Raw genomic sequence first — 17,965 nt, forward strand, 5'->3', positions numbered from 1 at the left:
TTTTCCCTGCATGTAGACAGTGGGGACAGAGTGGGGGGCGGAAGTGGGACCATCTGCACTTTTCTAAAGTCGGCAAGTTTGCTAACATAGCCATAACCCTAAACAATAGCTTTGCTTCTTTGGTGAGTGCTGCAGATCAGTAACAGCATTAATTAAAAAATCAGTTGCCAACACAACTATCATGCTTATTCATGTTCTTTGGATGTTTCTTCCCTGAAGAATCTAAGAAGAGCCCTGCTGGATCAGACCAAAGGCTCTTCTAGTCTAGCATCCTTTTTTCTTTTTTTTGCAGAGGCAAATTACATGCTTCTGGAAAGACCCAAACCAAGACATGAGGACAACAGCCTCCAGCAGCTCATACTCATAGGCATCTTGCCGCTGAGCCTAGAGGTTCCATAAAGTCATTACGACTAGCAACCTTCAATAGGATTATTCTCCATGAATGTGTCTAATCCCTTTTTAAAGTTGCAATCCTATACCCTCTTACTTGGGAATAAGTCCCATGGAACTCAGTAGACATGAACAAAATTGCACCATAAAGCCATCGCCGCACACTGAAATGTGTGGTGGAACCATATGGAATCACGCAGATCTGGAGCTGAAATAAATTTGCTCCATAAAACTCTCCCAGCTGCATTTTGGTGTTGAATATTTTCTAAGATACTCTTACATATTCGTATAATTGATGTCAGAATTGTACATCTGATGATATCTAATTTCAGTATTTGACATTTTACTGTTTTTCAGAAGTTTTTATGTGATAACATTTGACATCTAAGTATTTACATGTAATTGATAGTCGATATGCAATAATAATTAGCGTTTGACAGTTTGGATGGCTGTTGTGTGTGTAAGTAATTGTTTTAATAACTGGAGTGAAATAGCATTTAGTATTCAATATAGACTTTTAGTTTTTGACAGCATTTGATAATTGGCATATTGATAGTATTTGATATTTGACAACTGTTGTTGAAATTCTCACAGTAGTTGATGGTTGACAGCTTATGCTGTGTGCTATTTGATCCTAACAAGAATGCTGACCAGCAAAACATGACAGAGTTTGCCAACAGTGAAAGGCCACTATCCTATGCACGTTTAGCATGACTGGCTGGGGAATGCTGGGAGTTTATTATTTATTTATTTATTACACTTATATACTGCTCCCATAGCCAGGGCTCTCTGGGCGGTTTACAGAAATTCTAAAATTGAGGTAAAAACAAGTATACAAAATTTAAAACTCTAAAACACAGAACATACACACATAAAGCATTAAAAACCGATTAAAAACTAAACGTGTGGGTAATTAGGATGTGCCGCCACATGCCTGGGCAAAGAGGAAAGTCTTAACCTGGCGCAGGAAAGATAGCAGCGTTGGCGCCAGGCGAGCCTCATCAGGGAGATTATTATTTTTCTGTCTAAAGATGCATAGGTTTGGACCATAAAACGTTGACATTTCAGATGCAGGAACTTTTAATTTTCCAAAATTTAATTTCTGCTCGAGAGTGAACTTAGGAGAAAGGTAGAGGGGTCATGTGTGAATGGCAACTGAAGTATGTGGACAATATGTATGGGACTGTGAGTGAGAGTCTCTGAACAAGTGTATGTGCCTGCTAAGCCTTGGCCTATAGCCTTATATTTATCGTGTGCAAAAGAGATTATGATTAGTTTCCGGGGCACAGTTTGCACCTAGATAGAATGCAGCACTATTAGCAAGAGATCTTTGAGCCGGTGTGTTCTTTGTTGTGCAAAATCCAGGGCATAAATTTGTCCCTGGCTCGAACCTGGTGGAGCCAACCTATGCTAAAACAATAAAACTGTGAACTCAAAATGCTAAGAGTGAGTTTGCACCCATTTTTCCTGCAGTTCAACACAGGACATTTGAACAGCTAGTGCAAGCTGCACCTCTTTCCAGTTTCTGTTCCCAGCTAGAGGTCCCCTTTTGAGTTTTATTCCAAGGGAGTCGGTTACTTTGGTTTTTATTTTGATTTTATTCTCTTTTAGGTTTTTATAGTAAGTTTCATTATGTTTTTCTATTGTATGGTTAAGTTTTCTTTTGCAAACCACCCAGAGAGTTTCAGCTATTGGCCAGTCTAAAAATGTAATAAATATTAAAGGGGCAAAGAATGAGTTGCAAAAAGAATGGTTCCACCATTACAAGCCTCAAAATTCTACATAAAAATGACACCTGCAGAGCTAATAATCAAGCTGATGTCTATAATTGTGCAAAGTGTGATGTAGTGGCTAGAGTGTTGGACTAGGAGTTGGGAGATCTGGGTTCTTCTCCCCACTAGACCGTGGACGCTCACCGGGTGACTTTGGGCCAGTCACAGACTCTCAGCCCAGCCTACCTCACAGGGTTGTTGTTGTGAGGATAACATGGAGAGGAGGATTATAAGCTCCATCACACCGGGGGCTAACACGCTACCTACTTTCGTGTTTTCATTCCTCAGTTACTTCCTCTTTTCAAAAGAAGAAGTACAGAACGAGCACGAGGCTCATTGAGTCCGCTGTTCAAATGGCACACAGCAGGAGAGGGCAGCAATTCCAAGTTTAAAAAAACATTGGATTTAATTAGGGTTTTTTTTTTCTTATGGCACAAGGAAGGCCAGAAGGGTCGGAAGGCATGTGGGAGGCAGATGACATCATGTGAGGGATCTGAGCAAACTCTGTGAGTGCCCAGTAATGAGCGTGCAATAAAACGCTCGTTGGATGGAGCTTTATGTATGCCACTTTGGGTTCCTTACAGAGGAAAAAAGGAGGATATAAATGTAATAAATAAAATAAAGTACAAACCAATCAAAATTTAAATTGCCACAGCTACAGCAAGTTAAAAAGGGCTGAATTTCCTTTGATGAAACACAGAAGACTATGTTTCAGACAAGGACACTTCTACTGAAGGGAACTTCATGGTTCATAGATGAGTGCCTGTGCCTTTGCAGTCCATCCCCACAAACATGGTTCATAAATGATGAACCTGTTCAGCAAAAGTTCATTTGATTTCAGTAGGCTTAATACTGAACTCTCATGACTCAATCTAAAGCAATTATGCCAGCTAATTTGACAGCTAAATCCTTGGAGGAACAACAGAAAATGTTTGAATTTAGATAAGTAGTTACAGGCAAAATATCTGCTTGCCAAAAGGGTATTGCATCTTGACCTAAATGGGTAATATTAATGAAGCTACTGCAAGAAGCGTTTTTGATAGCTTCCATTCAGATAAGCAGATAATGAATTTAACAGAGCTGTGAGACGTCTCCCCACTCCAGCAGCTAGGTACCACCCTAAGCAACATGCCACTACGAAGGAGGTTGATTTGCAAAGATATTTGTAAAAGAAATAAGACTTCCTCAGAGCATCCTACGGTTATGTTCAATCTTTCTCCCAAGGAGTGTTGGGATTACTCATTATAGTAATGATATGTAAAATAGAGTCCCGGGGGGGATCTACACTACTGCTTTAAAGCACTTTAAAGCGCTTTGTAACAGTTTTGACAACTGTTGAGGCCCAGGACACACTGCATATACAGTTTTCAAAACGTTTTCAAAGTGCTTTAAAGCGCTTTAAAAGCAGTAGTGTAGATCCCCCCCCCACTCAGCACAGGCCAATTTATTATTTCTTTCTTACCTTTTATTAGGGTGACCATATGACTGAAGGGGGAGGGGAAATCCGGATTTTTTTCCAAAGAACAGCTCTAATGGGAATTAACAAAAATGCTTATAACTCCGTCATTTTTTAAGATAAAGACATGAAACCTGGCACGATGGTAGCTCTTAGGAAGGGCTTTAGTCATACCAAATTTGAAACACATCCGTTCATCCATTGATTTTTTAGGATTTTTTTTAAAATTGAGGTTTTAAAATTATTATTTTTAAAATCGTCATTTTTAAAGATAAAGAGATGAAACTTTGCACCATGATAGGATTTAGGTAGAGATTTAGCCACACCAATTTTGAAACAGATCTGTTCATCCATTGATTTTTTAGGATTTTTTTTTAAATTGAGGTTTTTAAATTATTATTTTTTAAACTGTCATTTTTAAAGATAAAGTGCTGAAAGTTGGCACCATGATAGCTTTTAGGTAGAGCTTTAGCCATACCAAATTTGAAACAGATCTGTTCATCCATTGATTTTTAGGAATTTTTTAAAATTTGAGAATTTAATTTTTTAAAAAATATATTATTTTTAAAGATAAAGAGATGAAACTTGGCACCATGATTGCTCTTAACAAGGACTTTAGCTGTGCCAAGTTTGAAACAGATCTGTCCATCCATTGAGTTTTAGGCTTTTTAAAAAAAGTTTGAGGTTTTAAAATTATTTTTTAAAAATGACATTTTTAAAAGATAAAGGGCTGAAAGTTGGCACCATGATAGCTCTTAAGGAGAGATTTAGCCATGCCAGGTTTGAATCAGATCTGTTCATCCATTTTTTTAAGGATTTTTTTAAAAGTTCAAAGTTTTTAAATTATTGTGTTTTAAAACTGCTGGAGCCATATCCTTCAAACTCAGGTTGTCAAACCTCCTCTTTGGGGTTTTGCATATTGAGCATTCAGCCCTTGGCATTAAGGGGATCTCCAGTCTTTAGGTAAACTGCCACAACACCCACCCTAATGTTAGAGTAGAGAAACTTGTGACAATTATACACAAGCTTTTTAAAAAAATTGAAATTTAAAAAAGCCAGCCATCCGGCCGGCCAGTAGCAAACCCTGTTAACAACAACAGCAGCTTGCAATGAGTGAAGACACAGTCAGAAAAGAGCGTTTTAATAAAATTGGCAGTGTTATGGAACAGAAATGTCAACAGCATAGAAAAAGCTTCAAAGTACAGCAGAACCTACAAAAGTAGGAGTGAGTGAAGTTAATTTCAGATACATTGAATCTCTCACTTGTTCTTTATTTCAGTGATTTTAACATTAAGATGTTATGTAGAACAGATTTGTCTTAAATGTGTGCTGTAAAATCAGACATGTGACCAAGGCTATGTTCGGGTGGGCACGCCCCCTTGGTGCTGGACACGCCCCCTTGGTGCTGGACACATCCCCTTGGGGGCCGACCATGTTGTCCTCCTTTTTGGTTTCCAAAATATGGTCACCGTAATTTTATCCCACCTTCATCCAAGTTTTCAGGATGAGATACACGATTCTCCTCTTCCCTATCTTATGCTCATAAGAACGTTGTGAGGTGGGTTAGTTTGAGAGATAGGGACTGGCTCCCCCATTAAGTTTCATCGATGAGCGGAGATTAGAATTCAGTTTTCCCTGGTCCTGACACTAACCGCTTCACGCAGATTTCTGCTGTTATTGTAATAGTATGGTGTTTCTGTATAGTGTGGGCTTATATAATAATAATAATAATAATAATAATAATAATAATAATAATAATAATAATAATATAAAAATAAATAATAAATACACTATACTCTTTTAGACACCAGATGAAGACCTTTTAATTTTCTCAGCATTTTAACAGTCTATCAACTTAATTTTAACTTTGCTGTTTTACATTTGTATTTTAAATCTGTATTAATTTCTGCACTGCTGTTCGATTTTATCCTGGTTGTGTTTTTATATTGTATTTTATATTATGCTTTTATACTATTTGTTTTATATTTTGAATGATTTCCATGGTTTTAATTTTTGTAAGCCTCCTGGATAGCTTTGGCTATTGGGCGGTATAAAAATGCAATAAAATCATAATAGTAAATAAATAAAAATACAACCAGAACTCAAAACATGACAACTATTCTGCAACAATCTCAGATACCTCTAATCAGGTAAATCCTAACAGAGCAATTCTATGTGTGAGAGCAATTCTATGTGTGTCTACTGAGAAATAACTCCAATTGAATTCAGTGGGGTTTACTCCCAAGTAAATAGACATAGGATTGCAGTCTTTGATCTCTTATTTCAAAACAGTTCAGGCTAGTGGCTCTGGTGTCATGGGGTTGTGAATCCACTTAGGGTTTCAATCAGAATTAGTCAGGACTCTGAAGGAGATATCCAAGATGCAGAATCCATTTTGGGGATAGGGTTCAGCAGCTTGAACAGCTCCTTTAGAGTTCTGACTGAAACCCAGAGTGGATTCACAGCCGCACTGACATCGGAGCCCCCAGCGCCATTTGGACATTCTTACACCAATGGAGAATGTGAACCTTCTGTGGCATTCCAGCTGCACGCTCTGCTTCTATGAGAAGCCAAAGAAAGAGCTTTGCCTCTTTCTGGCCCAGTCGACACTAGCCTTTTCTTCTATGCTACCGCAACATCTCGCTCACCCGCAAGCCCTATGATGCTGTAGCTAATCTGTGGTGTACCTGCAATTTCTGCCTCTTGATTCTGTTTTTGGTTGGTTGGTTGGTTTCTGAACTGATTTGTGATGGGTTTTCAGTTTTCTGTACTTTGCGCTCATGTTGCGCAGTGTTTGCAGGGTAAGGAAGTGATAGGTTATTATGATACTTGAACGCAGGAGTGCTTTTAGCAGGCAGAACCGGCTTGGCACCCCTTCACCTTTGGTGGGGGCAGCGGCTCTGGGTCTGTGAGCAGCAAGAAGTGGGCAACCGTTCCGTAAGAGAACTCCCTTGCTTGCTTGCTTTTCTGAAGAGGACTCGCCAGTCAGCACCCTCCCTGGAGGGTGGTCGTGGTCATGGGTGCAGGGAGATGGACAACTACTGCAAGTGTGCTGCATTTCTGTATACGTCAGTTGTGCCGGCTGTGAGATGGGCATGAAGGACTGGCCAGTGAATGGGTTGTAGGAAACTGGAGAAAAGAGATAGAGGAGACTCTTTTGTGCTGGGCTTCAGGTTATTAGATTGCTTGGGGTGTGTGTGTCACTGCACTAGTATCGTTAAGCTTAAAATAATAACTCATTTTGTCTCATAATTAATTAGACTAGATTATTTTAAGCCTAAATGAATAATGCATTTTGTCAGTGATCGCTTGAAGTATTGAGTGGTTTTTTTGTTTTTTTAAAACCAAGCTTCTGTCCTTATTCAACCTTACTGAGCTTGCAGGGGTCACCGAGAGGTGAACGCCTGCCTTTCGCTAGACAGTGTTTTGCACTAAGGACAATGAATGGAGGAGCAGGATGGATTAAAATTGCTCTGGCAACGTGTGTGTGCATTTCTTGCTATTGGTACAATAATCTTCCTTTCCAAACCTAGAATCTCATCAGTAATAAATGATGGGGAAAGGAAATGTTCTCATTGCTTGAGAAATGGATGCATTTTATTATAGCACTTTTATCCCACCCTTTAGCCAAAAAGGCTCTCAAGGTGGCTTACAAAAATATTTCTTAAGACAGTCCCTGCGCACAGGCTTACAATCTAAAAAAACATGACACAAAAGGAAAGGGGATTGGGAGGAGGAAAAAACAAAAAGCAAATTCAGGCACTAGGTTCTTAGTTGCAAAGTTCAGCAGCTGCTTCCTTTCCGTCTTCCTCTAACAGCCTCATACAGATCAAGGCATGATGGAGAGGTGTCTGGCTGCTGCTTCTTTTCCCTGTGATGGCATTGGCAGTGTTATGGAACAGAAATGTCAACAGCACATTAGTAACACAATCCTTAAAACATTTGGAGATTTGCAGCCTATTTGTCGGCTTTTTAAAAATAGACCTGGCAGTACTGGTTGACTAACTATAATGCATCAGGGATTTCAAACTGGAACTCCAGTAGGCCAGGCTCCAGTGCCTCAACTGTAGCACCTCTGAAGCAGGAGGCCTGCTGAAAAGGTTGCAGACTGAATTTCGTTACCCAGAGGAGCTGTCTAGGCAGCATTAGTAGCCCCACCAGCTGACTTAGGTGGCCAAGGAAACCAATGCAGCTCTACCTGGCCCTGTGAACATCATCAGACGGGGGGGGGGGGGTCACTGTTACCTACCATCACTTCTCTGCCCCTGTTCCTCTTCCACATTACTTCCTCTTTCTTCCCAGAGAAGAAAGAGGAAGAAAAACAAAGACCACATGGCCCATTCAGGGGCTGGTGTGTTTTTTGCACCGCTTTTCCTGCACACAACAGGAAACAGTGGCACATTCCGTTTCCCCCCAAAGAAAAGTCGGATTAAAAGGGGTCCATTTTGTGATGGAAAAAAGGCAAGAAGGAGCGGGAGGCAGACTTCATCATCTAAAGGACATGTGAAAAACCGTGAGTCGGCAGTAGCGAATGTGCGATAAAACGCTCGTCTGATGAACCCCAAAGTTGGAGGCTCAGGGCCTGCTCTTCAGTCTGAAGGAATTTTGCAGTCGAATTAAGTGTGAGACTTATGGCACCCTATCTCAGAGAAGTGGTGCCAATACTTAATTGGGCTTGGTGACACCAAAACTTAATTACACATTGATTTGCACACTGGAATGTTCATACGGGTGTAGCCTGAGGTAAATCAAATACTTGGATGTAAAGTAAGACAGTATAAATTTTAATACTTCCTTTAGCTTCTGAGATTTGAGCCAATCATGTTTGTACCCATCCTTAGCTTCTTGATCCAATGCGGTACTATTGCACTGGTGTCCAAACTTCTACAAATTACAGACTCATCCTGCTATATTATGAAAGCTTCAAATGTAGCACTTCTGTTCTAACATGCCTCCTTCCTAAGATCTGGTTTAATTTTGATGACACTCCACCTGCTGCAGCTGCCTATTGCAAATATTCCCCTCCTCGCCATTGGTTCCACTGATTTGTCACCAGATCCCTTCCCACCCACCTGTTTCCTCATGTGCTGCACATTAATGGCTCTGGAGTCAAGGTTAGGAATAGGATAGTACTTTCTGAGGCAGGTTTCACCCCCCAGTAAAAATCATAGAAAGAGGGTCAGTTGTAGAATGTCATATCTGTAGAAGGCAATCTTAATTTGAATTTCACCTTTTCATATTAAATGCCAAAGCCAGAGAGAATTTTGTCTATAGATACACATGAAACACATTTATTGTGGCATCATTTACCCAAGCGAAAAACATGACAGGATGCTTCACTGCACTTATTTATACCACTGAAATGCCCCCCTGCTGAAAAAAGCTGTGCTCTTAAAGATAAAGTGCTGCACCAGATAGTTACTAAATGGATAAAATGAAAGTTGCCTTAAGTAGAAGAGTGTATGATACAAATAACAAGAATAAGTTAGGTTTAGCTTAGCTATGTGCTGCTGTTGAAGTTCCGTGAACATTTAATGGCATTTAATGCATTGAGATGTGGGTTACTGGATGAACTGAATGCACACCAAAGTTGTTGTCCAATGGCATTATCACCATTCTGCCTCAAATAGTCCAAGAAAAGAGTTGAGAGACAGCATCCTAAAGAAGTCCATTGTGTAATGACACAAGACGGATCATGGCTTCACTGAAGATTCATTTAGCACTTTACCAGATGCAGGCCCTGTTCAGAGAACTTGCTCTGAATGATGGTTAGGCATTTTGAGTAGGGCTGTGCTCCGCTCCAATTCGGATTGCAAATCCGGAACAGAGCGACCTGATCCGTCTCCACCAAAGGCGGATCCGAATTGGGTCGGAGGTGCTGCGGATCGAGGCGAAGCAGTTCGCCTACATCCGGAGCTCTGAATGCAAGTAAGTGGGGTGGGGAGGGGGGCTTACCTGGCTCCACCACAGTCTGGTGCAAGCTTCAACTGAAGCCTGGGCCTTAGTTGAAGCTGGCTCTGGACCACAACGGAGAAAGGTAAGTGGGGGGGAGGGGGCTTACCTGGCTCCGCCGCCTCAGTCCGCAGTCTGCTCCAGACAGCAGCAGAGCCAGGTAAGGGGGCAGGGGGAGGGGGCTTATTCACCCCCCATTTTGTCCCCCGTTTCCCACTTACCTGCCTCCGCCGCCCACCACGGAAGTAAGTAGGGAAGGGGGGGGGGGCAAAATCTCAATCCGTCCCTCCGGATCTCACTCCACAGAGCGGAGCAAGGGAGGGTTGGATTAACCCAAAGTGGTTCGGGCCAGATCTGAAAGTTCCAGATCAGGCCACAAAGCAGTTCCGGGGGTGGGTGGGTCTGTGCACAGCCCTAGTTTTGAGCTAAACATTATGGTTTAGTATGTTGTGTGAACTATCACACTTAGTGTGATGTGTGAACTATTCCTAAGCCTTAGGGGAGGCATTTCAGCCTTTGAGAATGGGGGGCAAATGCACAAAAGCTGGGGAACCACCCAACAATCAGTGCTTGGGGGGAAGGGGATTGGGCCAGAGGAAGGGGGTGGGGCCTTCTCTGCATTCCTACTAGGTTTTATTCTGGCTGTACTTTTATATTGTGGTTTTATGTTTCCATATTTTATATTTTGGTGTTTTTATTTTTTGTGAACAGCCAGAGAGCTTCAGCTATTGGGCAGTATCGAAATGAAAAGAAATGATTTTGGAGGTGTGGGGGAAGGATAGTGCAAATTGGCCCTAAGTCTATGGTCCTCAGGACCACTGTTCTGCAAAAGTCCCCTGAGAGTTCACTAGCGAGAGAGCTGCAGCTGTGATTTTGGAGAATTCAGGTTGTTGTGTGAACATCATGCTGCTTCCCGCATGCACAGCCTGATGGGTAAGGGCAGAGTTGCACTAACCTGTGCTTAGTTTCTGTTTCAGTGCCGCCGGTCCCATTACTGCAGCTGGAGAAATGCTGCACCCGGAACAACAGCGTGACGCTGGCCTGGAGGATGCCGCCTTTTAGCCACAACCCAGTGGAGGGTTACATCTTGGAACTCGACGATGGAGATGGCGGCCAGTTTCGAGTGAGAACCTTGATTTGTGTCTGGCTTTCCTAGGCAAACACTTGTATAGTCTGTCTTACTAAGAGACATGTTTAATATTGAACTGAATATGTTTTGGAATTCAGTCTTTCCCCCTGTTACAGAAGAATCACCAATCAAAGGAGAAAGGGTCTGTTGGCTGGAATGAGTGCAGGAAGGTGAAGAGACATGAATTACCCAGGGGGCTCTCTGTTTTCCTTTCACCAACAAAATACACACGAGTGTGCTGAGATGATTGTCCCTAACAAAGCACTGCTCAGCTTCCTCTAATGATACTCTTAATAAATGATTCACTTAATAAGTAATAAGTAATGATAATATATAATAAAATAATACAATATGGCTGCATCCAACCCCTTCCAGAATGGGATAAATCAGTGGCACTTGCAGAAGGAAGCTCTGCTGACCTGATCTGCTTCAGACATGGTAGTTTCAACTAGTTTCTGGTTGTGCTAGCCAGGGCTTGCTTCCCGTTGCACTAGTGGTCGTCCCTGCTAGTGCAACATGCTTAGAGCTGGCAAATTACCGGCATTGGATACTGCCTGATAAATATAATAATAATAATGATATAATGAAAGTATGAATTAATAATGATATAATAAAAGTATGAATTCATTCATCAGTAATAATAAATGGGAGGAGAGCAATGACAAATCTTGATAAAATAGTTAAGAGCAGAGACACCACACTGACAACAAAGGTCCGCGTAGTTAAAGCAATGGTATTCCCCGTAGTAACCTACGGCTGCGAGAGCTGGACCATAAGGAAGGCTGAGCGAAGGAAGAGAGATGCTTTTGAACTGTGGTGTTGGAGGAAAATCCTGAGAGTGCCGTGGACTGCAAGAAGATCCAACCAGTCTATACTCCAGGAAATAAAGCCAGACTGCTCACTTGAGGGAATGGTATTAAAGGCAAAACTGATGTACTTTGGGCACATAATGAGAAGACAGGAAACCCTGGAGAAGAGGCTGATGCTAGGGAAAGTGGAAGGCAAAAGGAAGAGGGGCCGACCAAGGGCAAGATGGATGGATGATATTCTGGAGGTGACAGACTTGACCTTGGGGAAGCTGGGGGTGGCGACAGCTGACAGAAAGCTCTGGCGTGGGCTGGTCCATGAAGTCATGAAGAGTCGGAAATGACTGAACGAATAAACAACAAAAAAATGATAGAATGTTTTTAGGATGTTTTAACAATGTATATTATGTTTTAATTCAGTTTTATGTATTTTAAATTTACTGTTGTTCCCCGCCTCGATAAAAATGGAGAGGCGGGTAAGAAATAAAATTATTATTATTATTATTATTATTATTATTATTATTATTATTATTCCTTAGAAAGGTCATTCATGTTAGTGCCATTAGGAGGAGCTGAGCAGAGTTTTGTTAGGGATGAGCATCTTAACTCACACTTGCGTGTGTGTTATTATTATTATTATTATTATTATTATTATTATTAATTTATTTATATAGCACCATGTGTGTTGTTGGTGAAATGCATTGCAGAGACCCCAGGAGAGAAGAAGCTAGAATAAACTAATTAGAATAAATTCTTCGGCATGTATTTGAGGGTTCCACTTGTAAATATGTGTTGGGAAAATGGATATGTTAAAACATATTTTCCCATGGTTTAGCTGCTGTTTTATTGAGCATGGGAGCTCTTTTGTCTTTCCCTACGTATGTGTACTTTGGAGCTTGTTTAGATTACAGACAGATAACAAGGAAGCAGTCTTTCTGGGGGTGGGGAATGAAACCATATCTTTTTAACACTTCTTTTTGAATCACACATGCCTTTTCACTATGAATTCTCCTTGCATGGCCTTAACTTTGCTGAGTTTTACGGTGATAATTTTCCCGCAAAAGAAATGGCATGCAGCTTATATTTGGGGTTCTTATTATGAGACCCCAGATTAAAAAGAATTTGGTAAACTCTGTTCCTGCCTTTTTGTTGCCATTTAGGAAGTGTATGTTGGTAAGGAGACCTTATGCACTATCGATGGCCTTCATTTCAACAGTACCTACAATGCAAGAGTCAAAGCCTTTAATTCATCAGGAGTAGGTCCTTACAGCAAGACCGTTGTTTTACAGACATCTGATGGTGAGTAACTTCAAAAATGTATAAGGCTCCTTCTAGAGCAGGGGTATTGAACTTGGTTTGGTCCCCCTTGACCAATCTGGCAGCCTGGATCTATGATGATTCTTTATAGGACAATCTGAGATAGGTATTGGACAAATTTCAGCAGACACTGGTAAACATTAGCAGTATTTATAAATGTTAAGAGAATTGAAATTTTTATGAACATTAACCACAAAACTGAAAGTATCTCTGTAATATCTAATTACCCTTTAACTAGTGTAGCAGTTAACTTTCTGGCTTTCCTGGTCACTGAAGATTTGTATTTTGTTCTTTATGTCAGTTGGTGATCTGTGTCTTTCTCTGTCTCGTTGTTTAGCTGAAGGCCTCCCAATCTTTTTGCTTCTCACGGCCATTTTGTCCCATGTCATTCTCTCCAAAACCCATCTTTAACTGTCCCACTGACCAACACAACACCCTCTTCACAAGACCAGGCTTAACTCCTCCCCCTTTTCTAACTACCGCTTAGCTGTCACCCCTGTCCATCCTCCTCCTTCCGAACATTCCATGATTGTAGTACTATTGTCATACTTGTCACAGATGATGCTAGGGGGTGGGGCCCTACTCTTAAAACCTGCCCCCTCCCTGACATCATCATCCATTTTGCTTTTCTCTGTGCCTCTCTCTTCACAGAGAAAAGATCTTGGCCCAGCCAAATCCAAATTGGGATGGCGAGCAGCATGCAAAGCGGAATCCCTGCTGTCCTCTCTGAATAGAGGTTCGCCATCCGTGTTCTTAAGATTTCATTATATCTGGGATCAGATATAAAGCAGGATATTATTTATTTATTTATTTATTTATTACATTTCTATACCACCCAATAGCTGAAGCTCTCTGGGCGGTTCACAAACGATTACATAATAAAACAACCAACATGTTAAAAGCACAATTACAAAATACAGTATAAAAAGCACAACCAGGATAAAACCACGCAACAAAATTGATATAAGATTAAAATACAGAGTTAGAACAGTAAAATTTAAATTTAAGTTAAAATTAAGTGTTAAAATACTGAGAGAATAAAAAGGTCTTCAGCTGGCGGTGAAAGCAGTACAGTGTAGGTGCCAGGCGGACCTCTCTGGGGAGCTCATTCCACAACCGGGGTGCCACAGCGGAGAAAGCCCTCCTTCTAGCACTTTGAAAACGTTTTGAAAATGGTATATGTAATGTGTCCTGGGCCTGAACAGTTGTCAAAACCATTATAAACCATTATAAAGTAGTAGTGTAGATCTTACCCTGCTGAACCATTCTGATTCAGCTGGATTTTGGAACAACTCTTCTAAGCATTGAAATTTTGGGTGGCCAGGTGTTGTCCTTTACAGAGGACAGTCCTCTATGTGGAGGGGTTCTCTATTGGATGGGCTTCCCAGTCCAAGTCTGGTTTAAGGTCTAAAAACCTATAAGAAGGGAGAGCCAACAGGGTCCATGAAATTGTCCATCAAGAATTAGCGCTTGGACATTGGACTGAGCAGGCACATAAGATAACTGGTCAGTGACTGTCAGTATAGTGATTTGTACTGTATTTCTATTTAAATTATAGTCATTATTTCTAATGCAAATGTTATGAAAATTTGTGTCCTCTTTTGCCTTCATTTTTGGTGATGCACGTCTCCTTTTTTGGCAATGCATAAGTGGCTAGAATCCAGACTAATAGCCAGGCACAGAACATGTTCTGATGTATTGTTTGAGTCAATGGCATACAGTGAGATGCACAGGAAATGTGGTGTACACCAAAACCTAGTGAAAACTGGAGACATCTATAAGCTTCACTGCAAGATATGCGGGAGCCTCTGGCACTTTGCATGAGTCCATAACGGCAAAGCCCAATGTGTCCTGAGAAATTTCCAGAATTTGCCAGATCAGCTAATGGATTCTGGTAGGTCAGGTGCTAGTGTTTGGGGTGAGGAGGGGAGAAGAACCTCAGATCTATCACCAATATCTTGATTAAACTAAATTTCAGTGGATCTTTCTTTTAACTAATTAATCACCATTCATCTCAGATAAATGCCAGTCAGATCATTTAATATCTGAAGTAATATTGTCTAGTACAGTAAAGAGAGTCATTATGTTGTTGATACAGATAACCATTTCAATGGTGACTGATGCAAGTAATACGTTTTCATCTCATGCTTATGTAGCCTGTCAGGATTCAGTCACAAATTAATCCTGCATTCGATGCTACGGGATCTCACCTGGTGAAAGTCAATAATAGTTTGAAACAACTTATGTCCTTGATCGTTCGGAAAAGATAATACTAGTAAGGCTGGATGTTACTGCAGCCAGTATAATCCAACATAAAAGCAATTTAGGATGGACACATTAGGATATTCAGGAGTTTCCTTGGTTTTGAGATTTTAGTAATGGAAGTTTTGTATCAGAGGAAAATACATAGCTTCTAGAAAATCCTGGAATGTGTTAGACTTGTTAAAATTCACATTTCAGTTTCTGAAATCAGTCAATTCCACTACTTTATCAATCAATGCATCCAGCTGTTAATATTTGTTTGTTTGTTTGTTTGTTTTATTTAAAACATTTCTTGGCTGCCTTTCAGAGCAGATGTCTCCCAAGGCAGTGTACAGCAATAAAATACATAAAAATGTAAACACAGTAAAATAGTAATAAAAGCAACAATAAAAGCCAGCATTTCGCAAAACTTCAAACATGTAAGTCCAGACAGAACTCTGAGCTATCTAAGGTGATGAAACCATTTTGGGGATAGGGTTCGACACCTTGAATAGCTCCTGACTGAAACCTGGAGCTGATTCACAGCCCCACTGACATCGGAGCCACCAGCCTCCACTGAATTGTACATCGCTCCATGGAGAATTGGTCCCCTGAAAATCTGAGGAGGCTGGTGCCTGAACAAAATACAAATGTTTTTTCAGCTGTGACTTCAAATCTGATAGGATTATTTTGGGCACAATCTGGCATTGCTTTCTGAAATAAAGCGAAGGGATGAATGTGCACGGAAATGAAATACCTTCTGAGACCCATTTCCTCCGTTGCTTTTGCAGTCCCTTCCCCCCTCTCATTTTATATTGGTGATGAATTTCAGAGCTTAATTACATTTTTTCCTCTATGGAAATAATTTCCTAGGCAATATCTTATAAAATATGGATGCTAATTCATGCTTCAGTTCCATGTAATTACGCTTGCTATCCATATGGGCAACCGAAGAAATGAATCTTGATTAATGATACTTAACCTTCATGAATCATAAAACCCGTGTTCATCTCATTGTCTCTTTCTTATTACTGTTGCCAAACTATGTCAAGAAAGAAACAACACTTGTTCCCAAAGATCCTCCCTTTAAAAGCCTGCAGAGAATAGTACTCATTTGTAATAAACCCTACCACTAATGAAGTCAAATATTTTACAACAGTATGCGAGTTTGAATTAAGGGATATCTCGCAACTAAATTCTCAGCTGTCTCCCAAGTACAAATAATTTCCGTTATTTTGCATAGCACAACTTGGATGTTCTGCATCATACCACAAATCTGATTGCTAAGGCTATTCTGGAAGATGTGTGGCTCTAGTCAACACCAGATTGTTTTCTTACATCTCATCCTTCCTGGTAATGTCTATTTCTACAAAATGAAAGGCATTACGCTGTGAATAGCCACACCCTCACAAGGAACAGCCAATTAGACAGAATGGGGGCAGGGAAACATGCAGGATAATGACTTTTATCACATATTATGGAGGGGTTCCGGGGGCTGCAGTTTTCGATGACGATCCATGCACCTCTTGCCAGCCTGAGAATAATACTAGAGATTCATTAAAGCCTCTCATTATGCGTTACACTCTTAAGCCCATACAGGCAACCATATTACCATATATGTTATCACATGTTTTACCACACATTGGCAGTGGACACATGTCAATATTCTCCTTTCCGCTTGAAAAGGTAATAGAAGTGACCAAGGTGACAATACTGGAGGGGATCCTCACGTCGCTCCCAGAGCGCTTCTATGCGATCCCAGTGCACCCCGAAAACAAAAGTCTGACTTCCCTGTAAAAGAAACGAGGAAGAGCTGTCCATGCCGCCAACGCCAACGCCGACGAGGAGAGCTCTCCGCCGGCGAGGAGAGCTCAGCAAAAGAAGGCGGGGTAGAGAGCTTCTTCCGCTCTTCACCCGCCTTCTTTTGCCGAGCTCTCCTCGCCGGCGGAGAGCTCTCGTTGTCGTTGTCGTCGTCATCGGCAGCATGGACGGCTCTTCCTCGTTTCTTTTACAGGGAAGTCAAACTATCGTTTTCGGGGTGCTCTGGGGTCGCATAGAAGCACTCTGGGAGCGACGTGCGGATCCCCCCCCCAGGTTTATAATGGTTTATAGTGATATTGACAACTGTTGGGACCCATGACACATTCCATATACCATTTTCAAAGTGTTATATCCTGCTTGGTTTAGATCTGGCCCAAGCTTATCTGGGGTGAGAGAGTTTAACCTGGGATGGGGTGGTTTTCTGAATGGGTCCCTAAATACCGTAGAAGTTTAGCACAAAGTGCTTAGCTCTCCGCTATTGAGATCAATGGAACTTAAATGTGATGTATTTATTTAGTATATGTACTATATATCCCACCTTTCTTCCATCATGGAAGTCATGGCATCCTTCTTCACTTCCTAATACAGTGCTACTTTTCCCAGATGGAACATAACAACCCAGTCCCTGTTGTTGCATTCTTCTAATCTGTAACATCTTTCTTCCTCTATAGTGGCCTGGTTTACGTTTGATCCCTGTTCAGCTCACAGGGACATAGTCCTTTCCAATGACAACCAGACTGCCACCTGCAGTAGCTATGATGACCGCGTCGTTCTGGGCACAGCAGCCTTCTCGAAGGGAGTCCACTATTGGGAACTGCATGTAGATCGTTATGATAACCATCCAGATCCAGCCTTTGGAATTGCTAGGATTAACGTTGTCAAGGATATGATGCTAGGAAAGGATGACAAGGCCTGGGCTATGTATGTCGACAACAATCGGAGCTGGTTCATGCACTGCAATTCTCACACGAATCGGTAAGCGTTCAATATGTTTTCTCTTATTTTCCCAGTAAATGAGATTGCCCTCCCCCCGCCTTTTCCTAAAGAGCTCTGTAATTAAGAAGACCTTCAGTGAATGCTC

The 17,965-nt window shown here is 41.2% G+C and overlaps 1 protein-coding gene across 1 annotated transcript in view; it reads left to right on the forward strand.

Moving 5' to 3' along the window:
- TRIM67 (tripartite motif containing 67) overlaps positions 1 to 17,965 on the forward strand; it is a 47,648-nt gene that overhangs the window by 21,062 nt on the left and 8,621 nt on the right. Inside the window, exons 6-8 of the mRNA XM_063125656.1 lie at positions 10,548 to 10,693; positions 12,666 to 12,804; positions 17,556 to 17,859. Coding sequence (XP_062981726.1) covers positions 10,548 to 10,693; positions 12,666 to 12,804; positions 17,556 to 17,859 — 589 coding nt within the window. The remainder of the gene's footprint in view (positions 1 to 10,547; positions 10,694 to 12,665; positions 12,805 to 17,555; positions 17,860 to 17,965) is intronic.

Source organism: Elgaria multicarinata, chromosome 4 (genome assembly GCF_023053635.1).
Source record: "Elgaria multicarinata webbii isolate HBS135686 ecotype San Diego chromosome 4, rElgMul1.1.pri, whole genome shotgun sequence".
Lineage (NCBI taxonomy): Eukaryota > Metazoa > Chordata > Lepidosauria > Squamata > Anguidae > Elgaria > Elgaria multicarinata.